The sequence below is a fragment of the Nanorana parkeri genome, unplaced genomic scaffold (genome assembly GCF_000935625.1).
Source record: "Nanorana parkeri isolate BGI_ZX_2015 unplaced genomic scaffold, ASM93562v1 scaffold341, whole genome shotgun sequence".
Taxonomy (NCBI): Eukaryota; Metazoa; Chordata; class Amphibia; order Anura; family Dicroglossidae; genus Nanorana; species Nanorana parkeri.
Genome location: NW_017306609.1, coordinates 269,435 through 284,379, shown reverse-complemented (window position 1 = coordinate 284,379; position 14,945 = coordinate 269,435). Strand labels below are relative to the sequence as shown.

Sequence of the window (14,945 nt, the reverse complement as noted above, 5' to 3'; positions counted from 1 at the left end):
ATCAATAAAAAAAGTGGCCGGGACCTGCTAGAAGACTCTCTCAGGTGACGGCGTGCGTCGTTTTTTCAAACAAATGTTTTATTTATTATTTTAATTTTGTCAAGTCGACGCGGACAACGTTGGACGTTATAATTGACGCTGGATTACCTATGTGAACACATTAATACAGGTTGTGTTAAACAGGTTGTGTTAAAGCAGCCAGTTCATTTTGAATGGGCCTTTAATGAGGCTTGACACACAAAAACAGCACTCTGATGGTGCTTCCTTCTCTTGCAGGACAAAAAAAAGCAGAGGTGTGTGTGCAGTGACATCGGCAGGGCTTGAAAAATCCGCTCGTCTGTGACGAGAGGACGGCGGGGCCCGACGAGCAGCTTCCCGGCCGGCTGTGTAACTTCAACGGCCGGCCGGGAAGCTGCTCCTCGGGCCCCGCCGTCTTCTCGTCACAGCTTTACATTCAGGCGATCGAGCGTCTCGAGATGCCCGATCGCTTGTATTACCATCAGCTGTCACTGCCGGTCCCGAGATCCGCTGTGTCCGATGCGGCCAGGACCAGCATGGCTCTGTGACAGGAGATCAGTACGCGATCTCCCTTTGATGTACTCTCCAGTCCCGGAATGCAGGAAGTGATGTATAATACATCACTTCCTGCATTCAGAGTCACTTTCCAGCTACAGAAGCTGATGAAGCAGATCTCGGCTTCATCAGCTTCTCTGGGGGTCCCTAGGTGACATTAGGGGTCTTGGAGACCCCTGATGTGAGGACCTGTCATTTGTCCGCCTACGTGCGAAAACAACGATTGCGCCTATTGTGCCGCACATGTTACATATGACCGCGAACGTCGGAGGTTGAGCAATAATTTTAGGGCCATTAATTACTGATAACACTAAACTGATGAGCGGTAAAAGCGTTTTAAGCGTTCGCCCATGGCCAATTTTCAGTGTGGTCGTTTTTTGTGATTTTGCGGGCGCACGCAATTTTAAGGCTTGACATGTTTGGTGTCTATTTACCCAACGTGACCCCGTCTTTTATGTTTTACCTAAAATATGGGTAAGAATAGATGTTTTATAACATAACTGAGGGAAACTTTTTGTACTTTTTTCATTATATAGTAAAAAATAAACCCCCCCTGGTGATTTTATATACCACCAAAAAGCTCTATCTGTCCCCAAAAAATGTTAACATAAATTGCAAGGCTATAGTCTGGTCATGCTGACTGGTGAAATTTATGACTGACTGGTGAGACACCCTAAAATTTTTCAAGCCCTGGACATCTGTATATGTTTTTCATATTGTCATTACATCACCAATTTGTTTAAGGCCTGGTTCACAGCTGGGAGTTTTACAGCGCTTTACTACACGCTGTAAAACGTTCAACATGTGAAAACCAATGATTGCCTATGGGCCTGGTTCCCACCTGGGCGTTTTACAGCACGTAGGAATGTGCTGCAAAACGCGCTGCAAAACGCCCTACGCCCAAAGAAGTACAGGAGCTTCTTTGGGGTGTTTTGCCGCGCGTTTCCATTGGTATTCCCGAGTGTGGATCGGGGGTTAACAAAGCGGTAACCCCGAGCCACACTCTGGAATACAGCGTACAGGTCTTACCTTGTCCGCGATCCCCGCTGTGTCTTCGGTGGCTGCCGACTTACGGGTTCCGTCCCTTGCGAGCGGCTGCGTCACAGGGGGGGCGGAACCGGTGGAAAGTTTAAAAGTGAAACAACAAAAAAAACTATTTATTTTTTTAAAAATAGAGAAAATAAAGGAAAAAACTAAAAAATCATACCGCCAGTGAAACGCGCGTTTCACTGAACGAAAAAACGCAAAAAAACGAGCTGAAAAACGAGCATAAAAAAAACGCTCAGGTGTGAACCCAGCCTTAGATTGATACATGTATAAGCAAATGTTTTATTTTTTATATGTTTACAATGTTTGTTTTACAAATATACATTTAACGCATGACATTCCCAGAGCAGAGTGCTATGGGTTAGCTAAAGAGAGAGTATAGTAAAAGCAGCATGCTGAAAGGCAGTTTTTATTTGTAACCTAGAAAAAGGAGGAGCCCAATAATGGATTTTTGTATCTATGAGTCATTCAGTTTGTTTATCAATTTCAGCGTAAGCTATTGAGGACTGTAAACGGGCTTATACAACAGGTTGTAGGGAAACAGAAGAAAGAATGTTAAAAAATACTGAGAGCTCAATCTGCTGGCTGAATAGAAGACAACATAATGATCATATGCAATATTCCATATTTACTAGACAAACAAAATTATAACTTGAGAATATTGTTTGTTTACTATAACCACAATTATGAATGAACTGGAGTGGATATAGATCACTCCCATTCATTCATAATTGAGGATATAGTACACATACCATATTCTCAATTATCTACAAACACTCAGCGATCACTGATCACTGAGTGTTTGTACCTTGCTCTCCTCTCTGACACACACTGTCACAGGAGGCTGAGTGAGCGGTGCGAGAGGAGAGCTCAGTCTCCTGTGACAGCGCTGTCTCCGCCCCCACACCGCTCTGCCGCACTGTGATAGGCAGAGTAGAGACACCAGCCGCTCACAGCGCTCTCGTCCCGCAGTGCTCGGCCGGCTGTCACTTTCTCTCCTCCCCTCTGGGACACAGAGCAGAGCCCAGCGGGGAGGAGAGAAACCTGGGATTTATTGGCAGGAAAATGGCACTTTCGTCATTTAGCCAAAAGTGCCATTTTCGTCCAATATGTTTTGGCGGCTGATATATCGGTGCATCCCTAATATATATGCATTTCTATCATTATAAATAAAGAACACAACTTATACAAAACCATTATACATTACCTTTAGGACAACATGGATCCCATGGTAGATGGAGATAGTCTTGCTTGTCTTGCTGGGAATTATTCTTGTACATTTATAAATGTGAAATCTGCCCTATGGCACAATCATTATTAGATTATTAGAGAAAATAGAAATTAAAATGTTAGCTAAGAGATACTCAAAAGTTTTCAATGGAGAAAAGTGAGAAGGGGAAAACAAATGTATATTGGTGGTGTAAATTATATTAACAAATTTAACATATTTTATTCAGTTTTTCTTGAAATATTTCAGTGGAGTTTTGTGTAAGATGTGTTTAACATAAAACCTAGATTAAACCTAGACCTAGATGGCGTGGACACCCACTGTAAAGGTTATTACATTCCCTTTTAAACAAGCATTCCTATATACAGTTTGAACAGTTGCCAGATAATTTACATGATTGACCACGTGCATAGCCCGCATATTTGTTATATATGATATGTGATGTGCTTCTGTTTTCACTTACATTTTATTCTGCAAGTAATGCTTGTTTATGGCCGGAATATGACATCATTATGACATCAGGGGTTGGGTTTTGTGATTTTGCACTAGGGTGAGTTTGTATATAAGTCTGGTTATATTATAACATTTTGTCATATTGTGCCTGATGAAGGGGCCCAAGTGGCCTCAAAATGTTGCCTACTTTTGACAAGATGTACATACATTAATAAAGACGTTTTTGGACACTTGACCTCGGTTTGCTGGTGAAATACTATTTCTTGCTAACACATCATTCATCATTAGTTTCATCATCATTCATACTGCGCATTCAGGAAAGCTGTAAACTTATTAATGATGGGTAAAGAGGGCAAATGTAAATCTGGATTTTAAGGGTAACATTCAGGTTTGCAGGGAGTCAGATTTACAACAACCATAGCAGTGGGTCCTCTATAGGAATTATTGGAGAATCTCCAAAATTCATCAATTGAATTTTTTTTTTGTAAAGAAGAACTCTGGGGAAAATTAGTATTAACCCTTTTAGTGGGGCTACCCCTGCACTGCAAGGGTAAGGTGCTCGTTTGTGTCCAGGTAAGAAAATAAAAAAGTTATACTCACTTGATCCCCTAAGCCAGCTTGTTAGACAAGTGCTAGTCCCTACCACTTGTTGTTAGACAAGTGGTAGTCGCTACCAAAACAAGAAGTTAAGCCTTTCAGTTTGGGGGTAGCCCTACTGCAGCCTCGCTACAAAGGTGATTAATAATTTTCCCTGGAGTTCTGCTTTACATTATTTTTATTAACATTTTCAGGGTCAAAATTAAAGGAAGAATACATAGCAAACAGCAAGAAAAGGTACATGAGAGACATCATTTAGTAGCACAAGACGTTAGTTGCAAAAAAGGGAAAGATTTAACAGCCCCCCCAACCCTCAGTTGCAGATGAATCAACTTAACCATTGTTTATGAGCTAAATAGAAACATGTATAATGCATCTACACTCAAACATATCCCCCTCCCAAATAACTGAGTAGCACAGCGTACAGTAACCCACCTGAAGTACTAAAAAAGAAAACCTTGACGTTGAGCAGAAAAATTAAATCAGTCTATTACAAAGAATTTAGCCAACAACACCAACCTTTATCTATTTAATACATTTTAATGCCTACCTAATATAATACATTTAAAAATAATGTGTTTTATTTGTTTATTATGGTCAAAAATAATTTTTTATAAACATCCTTTTCTTTGGTCAGATAAATATATTTCCTACTGTTATGTAGTCTTCTACCCAACCAGCAGGTGCCACTCTAGTGTCCTGTTCACATCACCAGCATGATTACTTTTGAACTATGCTAAAAGAAGTTGGTTGTTTTCAGAACCTGAAAAATTAGAGCAGTGACTTATTCCTAATGAGACCCCTGAGTCCCAGATGAACGGGAGCTGCTCTGCTGTGCTCTTGATAACCCATACTGCTCTGAAAATCTTTTGCTATGTACGAAATGTTTATTTGCTAAGCAAAATTTTATGTAGCTAGTGGAAAAAAAACACAAAAAGAAAACAACAGCTTACAAGTGTATACTCTGTAAAATAAACAACAACAATACAATTATATATGTATATAATTATTTATGTCTCCTTGAAAACCTCTCTTGGCAGGTTGGTGTTTTGGCGTATGTGAGGCAAAATATTTATATCTCTCTTTAAATCTGTCAGAACTTTTCAACCCATGAATATGCTGTCATATATGTTAAAAACCTATTTAAAAATGTTCCAAATGCTTCTTGCAGTCTATTTATTATTCATGCTTTATTATAGGTTTCTTGTCATTTAATTTGTCAAAGCTTCTGCCCCCAAAATGATTAATAATAATTTTGTACATACATAGGATAAATCATCGCAGTGATGAAAAGGAAGGAGATTCAGACAATACAACAACAAGCGAGCCACCTCCAACACCACAGGAGACCTCCCCAGATAGAAGAAGATCATCTTCAGATACGTCTAGATCTACGTATAGCCTCACCAGGCGCATTTCAAGTAAGAATACTCAACACTTTGTGACAGCTAGGGTTATATGCCCATAAGTTCAATGATCCAGTCAAATCAAGACATGCAATAGTTTATGAGGGATGGCAGCTCCAGATATTCGGGTGCAAATTTGGAACCAAAGATGCAGCTAGGACTTTTTTTTATCATAGGCTGCAGAGTCTTACACTCCACTTAATTTGCAACATTTAGGCCACACCTATATTTGTCCGCAACCTGACAGTTGCCATAATATATACAGACTACAGGGTGTAAGCTACCATATATTGTTTTAGTGTTTAGAGAGCTTGCAGTTGATGAGAAGATGTGGGTCACGGTATAATCGGCTGGACAGAATCAAAATCATGAAGTTTGTAGAAATAGGAAATCTCAAATCTGGATCCTTTCTTTTCCTAGGGGTTAATTGGTAGCTGCAACCCTTGCAAGTCCATTTTCAGGGTCACTGACAAAACTGTTGAAAACGTAGATGTGGTGGCGCTAGAAGCATTAACGTGGTCAATGTAGTGTCAAATAAAAAAGAATCTCATCTATTTAACTAAGCTTCTCTGACTGGATGTGCAAGAAGTACACATAATTCTGGGTATAATTACATACAGTAAGGGCCATGTCACACAAGAAACTTTGTACCAAAGATTTGTAGCCTGCTTATTTTCCCTAACAACATTTCTGTAGTAACTGCTACAGTTGCTAATGTCCTATGCAGCTACAAATGACTTGTGTGTCATGAGCACTAGCAGCTATTAGATAACATAATTAGCTACTATTGATGGTTTTTCTGTATCTCGCTTCAATGCTGCAAAACAAAACAAAACAAAAATCACTCAATGATGGAGTTACAAATTGCTGGAATCCTTGTGGCATAGACACAGAAACAAAAATACTAAGGGGTCTATTCACGAAGCTGCCGAAGGATCTGGCCGTAGCTTCGGCTGATCCTTCGGCTAGCTTCGGCTTCAGTAGAACCGAAGGGTTGCTGTACGGGCTATTCACAATAGCCCGTACAGCGCCCGATCATGGCCGAGCTTCTGACAGCTGGGCGGAGCCAGCCGTGATCTTACGGCTGGCTCCGGCCACTTGCAGTGAGATCAGCGTTCCTGGTTACCTGCTAACCAGGGACACTGATCTCCAAACAGCAAACTCTCCCTGGCGCCCCGGGAGTCTCCTGCTCCCGTCCGCCAAGAAGAGAAACACTGCTGTGTCCTTTTTTCTCTATTCTGACATCGATCGTGACATCGATCGTGTCAGAATAGAGAAAAAAAAAAAAAAAGATTTTTCCCCATTGAAAGGCATTGGGACATTACTATTGGCTATTGCAAATTGAAATAGCCAATAGCCAATAGTAATTACGAAAACTAGTAATATGAAAGCCTAAGGTAGAGCCAGAATGTTTCTGGGGTCTAAAAATGCCACCTTCATCAGGACAGTTAGAAATTATCCATTGTTTTCTTTGTGAACCCAATGGATGAGATTTGTGGGTTTTGTAATGGCCTTTTATTGCTATCAGTGTACTGCAACTACTGGTGTGGATTCAAGGTTTGGCTCTATCTTTGAATGTAATGTTTGGATCTAATAAAGTGGGATAATATCAAAATATGGCCAACTGATTGAACTAACAAGCTGGAAAGCCGAATGGATAGCAACATTTGCAACACAGTTGAACTATACTGTATATCTTCTGTTTTACTTGCCAATGTTATTTCTATTCAATTTTTCTTGTGACTTATACATAACTCCCACATACATAACTGTATCTTCAGTGAAAGTGGCTAGGGTGATATCAGTAGAACTCCAATGCTTGCAACCAAATCAGGACAGGATAGTTTATGAGGGCATGGCAGTACGGGATGTTTGGGTGCAAATTTGAAACCAAAGATTCAGTTTTTTTTTTATATATACTTATTTCACATATGTTTTTGGTGTGTGCATGGATATTTTTTAATGATGTATGTATGATCATTGATTACTGTTGTATTGCAAATACAGTAATAACTGTTATAACTTTGTTATAATTCCCTTTTCCCTTAGGTTTAGAATCTAGAAGACCCAGTTCTCCATTAATTGATATAAAACCAATTGAGTTTGGTGCATTAGGAGCAAAAAAAGAGATTGTACAACCAACAGTGCTAAGGAAAATATACACCCCAGAAGACTATTTTAGGAAGTTTGAACCTCATTTATATCCTGTTGATCCCAGTAATGATGATGTAGATTCATTAACTGATGATGAAATTCTAACCAAGTACCAATTAGGTATGCTGCATTTTAGTGTTCAGTATGACCTTTTGCACAATTATCTGACTGTCAGGGTGATTGAGGCCAGAGACTTGCCACCTCCAATATCTTACGATGGGTCTAGACAAGACATGGCTCATTCAAACCCGTATGTGAAGATATGTCTATTGCCAGACCAGAAGAACTCTAAACAAACTGGTGTCAAGCGTAAGACCCAGAACCCAGTATATGAGGAACGATATACTTTTGAAATTCCATTTTTAGAAGCCCAAAGAAGAACATTGCTGCTAACTGTTGTGGACTTCGACAAGTTCTCCAGACATTGTGTTATTGGGAAAGTGTCAATGCCATTGAGTGAAGTTGACCTTGTAAAAGGAGGACACTGGTGGAAGGCCATCATACCAAGCTCTCAGGTAAAAAAAAAAATTCTATCAATATATATTACAGAAAAATAAACAAAAAATAATAATTCGATTTTTTTAAAACTGTATGCATTTTTCCTAAAGCGGAACTAAACTCCGCAATAGCCAATAGCAGGCTGGGGTTTTTTATGTACTCTGACAGCGCCTGCCGACCTCTGCCAGAATATCAGAATACCTAAACAGAACCTGCAGCTGTAAGGGTGCCAGGTCTGTTCCTAGGTAGATGTACCTGTTCAAGGGATGCTGGCCAGACAGCGACACAGTGAATTTTGCACAGTGTTTAATAATAGTAAAATCAGTATATTTAACGATACTGATAATTTAAAAAATGCGGGGATATCGGCCCCGATTAATGGTAGATCCGATAATCGGTTGATCCCTAGTTCTAACCTTCCATTACTCTGCTATAGAGGATTTTTTTTCTTTCGGTCTTACTATTCCCCTCACTGCCTGTCTGGTAAAACAGCTGGTACAACAAGTGAGGGGAAATCTCTCTATCAGAGTCCCACAAAGTGGTAAATCACAACATTCTAATCTTTCCCCACTCTATCCAAAGGTAAAAATGAAATCAGATTTGTATTAGATAAGGATTATCATTCAGTCTTGTTACAGGATTGTATGGGTACCATGAGCTTATCTTCTGCAGAAAATATATGACCTTCCTGTTCAAAGCAGAGAATGAGAACAGCTGAGCCTGAAGGCATTAAGTATTATTCTGTCTATAACTTTGTATATTGGAACATTTTTTTATACATGTAACATATATTTATATAACAGTTTACAGAAATATTGAAATTCAGCTGTGCACTAAAATTGAACCTATAGTTTATTTCCAACTCCCAGCTCTAAGGACAAGGCCCCTTTGAACAGTTGCACTACCAGCTTACTGGTTATTTTAGCAGCAGGGCTATACCGAGGTAGAGCCAACAAATGTAAGTCATGCAAACGATGGCTTGCCATGGGCTCCCAAGACAGACACACACACTTGATTGTGCTTACAAAAAAGGCAAATTTTTGGTGATGCATATTTTTAGTTTACTCCTATCTACTGAGAAGTCTTGGTATTTAAAACACTTTTGTCTCAATTATCAAGCTTAGACAGACATAGTGGTGCAATATAATGTTCCGAAGGCAAGGCAGTCTTCCTAATATTATAGGGAGACCATTGCTGATTCATTAAGAGCTGAACTCTCCATAGGCAATCTAATTGCTCCTCGAATGCTTTTAGACACAATAATCTTTCTGGCTCAAGCTAAAATTGCCAGAATACCAGTTCAGATATAAGCTGCATGCTAGCCCCTTTACCTTCCCTTACAAAAACAGATTTATAGTTGCATGATCAAATAAGCACATTTACAGATACAAGATATTTATAAAAAAATTAACAGCATGTGTTCATAGAAGTGTTTTGCATTATGATTGGTAATCACTAAAAGCACATTAAATTGAAGGTAATCATATTTGAGTGAGCACCGAGGGCTTTATTTTTTTAATATGGTTCATTCTTAGTATTTGGAGAAACAGATAGAATTCCAGCTGCCTGATTTGTTCCAATAAAATAATTTCGAACTGTTATGCATGGATGCTGTTTTGCTGCTTGCTGTCTCAAGCTGGATTCAGTGACAGCTGCTTCCGCCATGGCTATCATGATGAAGCAGTTCTGCCTTCTATAAGGACTGCTGGTGCAGCTCTGACCAGTGCAGTAACCAGGGTAACTAATGTACAATTGATATTTCCCTTGCAAACAGCTGTTTTTCCACAATTATGTTCAGTTATTAATCTAGCTAAATGCTACAGTTTTTGTCACTGATTCTTAATGGTATGCAAAGTTTCACATGTCCCTTGGTATCCAACATCTTTTCACATTTTATTTAATTATAAAAACTGCACATTTAAAGTTAACCTGTCTTTATTTTGCACACCGAAACACAAACATCGAAAATCAGGTCCCTGGAGGGAATAGCAGTACCTTCACAAACCTTCCCTAGTTTTCTGGGAGTCATTAAATCTGGGAAATTTACTGTAATCTGAAAATGGATTATGTAGACTTTCCTTTAGAGAGGTTACTGTGTGCCTGTCACATCTATTTGAGTAAAAGTCATGTTATTTATCTAAACCTGGCTTGATATTTTTCTTTTATATGATAGTAAGGTAAAGTAGACCTTTATCTCCTTTCACTAAAAATCACATTAGCATGCAGCTCTGCATGCTGATTTAAAATGATCTTGCATTCATTAGTTAAACAAACTTGTTTTTCATTTACTTACAAATAGAGGTCATCTACTTCCTGGTCCACTTCTGGCACAAATGATGTAATGTGCCAAAGCGTTGCATCCTGGGAAGGTTAGATGAGCAGAGCATTGTTGGGAAATCTCATCTGTATCTCAGGGAAAGGTATTTGCCTCCCCGGAGATTATGTGCATGGTCACATGTGCCACAGTTCCAGGAAGTAAATGGAGAGCTAGTAACCTGCCCTTAGTTAACATGACCACTGTCAAAGGAATGGGGAAGAAAAGAGAAATAAGGTATGCAAAGAATACAAAACCTACATTATTTAGAAGTATGTTTGTAGATTGTCATTACTAAACATTTCTAAAGGCGTGTTTGTTGTTATTTTAAAGGTATGGGTAAAGTTCCTCTTTAAAGCAGACCTTTACCCCTTTTACTAAAAAGCACATCAACATGCAGCTCTGCATGCTGATTTAAAAACATATTACATTAATCAGTTAAACAAACATGTTTTTCATTTACTTAAAAATAGCGTTTATCCACTTTCTGGACAATTTTAGCACAAATGATGTAATGTGCCCAAGTTGCATCCTGGGAAGGTTACATCAGCAAGGCATTGCTGGGAAAACTCATCTGTAATCTCAGGAGATCTCAGGGAAAGGCATTTTCCTCCACTGAGGTCATGTGCATGGTCAAATGTCCTAGTCACATGTGCCAGAGTGGAAGTAAAAGGAGAGCTAGTAATCTGCCCTTAGTAAAAATGGATACTGTCAGAAGACAGGGAAAGAAGAGAAAAATAAGGTATGCAAAGAATACCAAGCCAGCAATTATCTAGAAGTATGTGTTTGTAGATTGCCATTACTAAACATTTCTAAAGGTGTGTTTGTTGTTATTTTAAAGATAGGGTTAAAATTCCGCTTTAAAAGAGAACTATGGGGTAAGTGTTTTTCCCCATAGTTCTCTTAAGGGTCACGGGAGGACATATACTATCGTCCTCCTATGACCCAAAGCTCAGTATATCGCGAGCTACAGCTTGCGGTATACTGAGACCCCCGCAGCCGGGACGGATCCCGACAGCCAATATGCTATCACATAGGGGGCTTGTAAGGATGGTAAACATAAAACAAGGTCTAAGAGAAGGAAGTAAAGTGAGAGAAACATTAAAGTGATATTCTATCTGGGTTCAATTCACTGAGGGTTTGTCGATTCCTGCATGAAGTCGGCAAAACCCAAACTTAGAATCGTACCCTATTGAAATCTATGGGAGCGTGAATCGCATTTATACATTGGTGCCATCTTCAAGGCTAATTGGCAAGGTGTTGTCAAAAAAAAAGGTATGGGAAGCAGGATGCTATCATGGGGAACATGTACCAATTTTTCCAATGACACATAGAATGCTGATTTGTGCAGTAAAATAGCTGGCGGAGTTATGCTAATGGCAAACAACCAAGGGAAAACTTTATTGTGTGTAAAAGTTAAAAACAATTTATTAATAGGAGAATAAAGCTTTTGCACACACAGCTGTATTTGTGCAGTAGGGCTTGAAAATATAAATGCTGTCATAGCGGTCTGCAGCCTATCCGATCCAGCAATCAGGCAAGGAGCGTCATGCCAGTGGCTCTGTGGTAATGAGACTGCAGCTGTACATGGCACGGTGGCTTTCTCACAGTTGTGGATGTGTGTAGAGGGAGAGTGTCCTCTTCTCTGTAGGTTTTTATGGCCACGTGTTTTGAGATGGGTCCTCTTTCTGAAAGCCCCTTCCTGCCTCTGATAACACACTAGGTTGCTTGTGTTCTGTTTTTTCTATTCATTGTCTTACAGCTATAGGTATCATCTACCAACTACCAGTGCAGCAACCCAGTTCAGATTCTTAGCCATTTTATTTCTCATACTCCCACCTTTGATTTTGCCCTTGATTTTTGTCTTAGTGCCCTTATACCTGTTGTAGTGTGCTTATGGCTTTTCAGTTGATTGTTTTATTATAACAACCCTCAAAACTGGCAGTCTGAGCTTAACTTTGTCCAAAAGCTTGGGTCCTCCCCAGAATTCTATCATCCCTGCTGCAAGTTATTTTTTTATTTTGCTTTTACTTATATACTTTTAATGGTTTTAATTAATTTTCATATGTATTTATATATTTTATTTATTTAATTGTTGTTTTTTTTTATCTTGATGCAGTGCTTGGGCTGCACATAGCAAAGGCCATCTTCTGTCTGCTATCAGCAACTCCTCTCCTTCGCCAGCATAATCTTTTATGCCCCCAGGCACTCCAGTTGAATGTTTTATATTTTTATTTGTTACATTATAGTCAGGACACTGAAAGCAGGTCTGCAGAGGTAAAACATTATGGCCATAGGCTGCCCACTCTTCCTTAATGCAAGGGAAAGGTCAGGCAGCAGCAAACATTAAGAATAGAATTGTACAATCATAGGCTACCCCTCCCCAAAATAGGACCTAATTCCAGCTTTCCAAAATACCCCTTTCTGCGAGTTTATGGCCTGTGTCACACTACAGTGTCAGGGAACCAGCTATTATTATTATTATAAAAGATTTATATAGCGCCAACAGTTTGCGCATCGCTTTACAATATAAGGAAGACATTACAAACACAATACAATTCAAGACAAGATGGCAAGGATGGTCCTGCCCATGAGGGCTTACAATCTAAAAGGGAGGGGGAAGTGATACATGATGAGGTAGCTGTGTGGGGATGAATTGTTTGAGAATGTGATGGTTGAGCAGTTTGGTCGAGGTGGGATACTCTTCCCTGAAGAGGTGAGTCTTCAGGGTACGCCTAAAGGCAGTCATGGTGGGAGACAGACAGGTTGAAGTAAAGAGTTACAGAGGATGGGAGAGACTCTTGTGAAGTCCTGGAAGCGAGCATGGGAGGCGTTGACAAGGGAGCTAGAAAGCAGGAGGTCTTGGGAAGAGCGGAGTGGACTGTTAGGGTGATACTTTGAGACAAGGTTTGAGATATAGCCGGGGCCAGAGTTGTGGATGGCTTTGTAAGTGATTGTTAATCTTTTGAATTTTATCCTTTGTGTGAGTGGAAGCCAGTGTAGGGATTGACAGAGGGGGGTTGCAGACGCTGGACGGTTGGTTAGGTGAATGAGTCTGGCAACTACATTCATGTTAGACTGAAGGGGGGATAGCCTGTGTAGTGTAAGGCCAATGAGGAGGGAGTTGCAATACTCAAGACGAGATATAACAAGTGAGCGGATGAGTAATTTTGCGGTTTCTTTGGTGAGGAAGGGACATATGTTGGAGATGTTACGAAGGTGAAGGCGGCAGGATCTGGATAGTGATTGGATGTGGGAAAGAAAGGTGAGGTTCAAGTCAAGGAGGAGACCTAGGACCTTGGCATGGGAGGAGGGTTGGATAGTAGTGTTAACAATCTCAAGGGAAAAGTTGGGGGAAGGTGCACGGGCAGGAGGAAATATCAACAGCTCAGATTTTGAAAGGTTGAGTTTTAAGAAGTGTTGTGACATCCAGACGCATATGTCAGTTAGTAGATTAGTGACACGCAAGTTGTGGAGTAGAAAGATATATTTGAGTGTCATCGGCATAGAGATGGTATTAGAAGCCATGTGAGGTTATTAGTTGACCAAGGGAGGAGGTGTAGATGGAGAAGAGAAGGGGTCCAAGGACAGAGCCTTGGTGGACCCCTACAGAAAGAGGAGGGGGGGGAGTTAGAGTTGTAGGTGACGCTAAAGGAGCGCTTAGATAAATAGGAGGAGAACCACAAGAGAGCAGAGTCTTGTAGCCCAAGTGACTGGAGTTTTTTTGAGGAGGTGCAGGTGGTCAACAGTATCAAAAGCAGCAGAAAGGTCTAATAGCAAGAGTAGGGAATAGTGGCCTTTGTTTTTGACTGTTAGTAAGTCATTAGTGAGTTTTAGGAGGGCGGTTTCAGTGTAGGGATTGTAAGGGGTCGAGAAGATTGTTATCAGTAAGGTGGCGTCTCAGGCGGCTGTAGATAAGGCGTTCTAGGAGTTTGGAGATGAAAGGGAGTAAGGAGATTGTTTGAGATTGTTGAGGTCGGTAGGGTCCAATGAGGGTTTTTTGGGTATTGGGGTGACCAGGGCATGCTTCAGAGGGTAGGGAAAGATCCCAGTAGAGAGTGAGAGATTGAAAATGTGAGTAAGAGAGTGTAGGATAGAGCAAGAGGGTGACTGAAGTAGTGGTGAGGGAACAGGGTCCAGGGGGCAAGGGGTGAGGTGGGTGTCAGAGAGAAGCTTTGTCACCTCCTCTGTGGTAACAGGGTCAAAAGAGGAAAGTAACAAGTGTGATGGAGGGTGTGGTACATTAATAGGGGAAGGTGACTGCACGGTGGCGATCTGATCCTGAATTGTATCTTTTTTGTTTTTTAAACGCATAGCAGTGAGTGAGTTAGTGGGTGGTGTCGGTGGAGGACATAGTAGAGAGTTAAAGGTAGAAAAGAGTTGACGAGGTTTGGATGAGAGTGAGTTAATGAGAGTGACAAAATAGGTCTGTTTGGCAGCATGGAGGAAGGAATTATATTTTAGGTGGGCAGCTTTGTACAGGGGGAAGTCTTGCAGAGCTACCAGCTACCGTTATTTTGCCAAGAGTGCCATCTTTCAAGCTGTTATTTGGCACAGAAATCTATTTATGCCTTCCTGTGGAATGCAGTGAGGCAGCAGGAGGCAGAGAAGGAGGAGGGTTTGGGATGCTGGCAGTAAGGCGGAGGAGGGTTGGGGTACTAGTGTTGAGAAGGAG

At 40.5% G+C, this 14,945-nt stretch overlaps 1 protein-coding gene across 2 annotated transcripts in view; it reads left to right on the top strand.

Moving 5' to 3' along the window:
• SYT17 (synaptotagmin 17) overlaps window positions 1-14,945 on the top strand; it is a 128,690-nt gene that overhangs the window by 32,057 nt on the left and 81,688 nt on the right. For both annotated transcript variants that reach the window (XM_018558467.1, XM_018558468.1), the window contains exons 4-5: window positions 5,168-5,319; window positions 7,354-7,973. In XM_018558467.1, coding sequence (XP_018413969.1) covers window positions 5,168-5,319; window positions 7,354-7,973 — 772 coding nt within the window. The remainder of the gene's footprint in view (window positions 1-5,167; window positions 5,320-7,353; window positions 7,974-14,945) is intronic.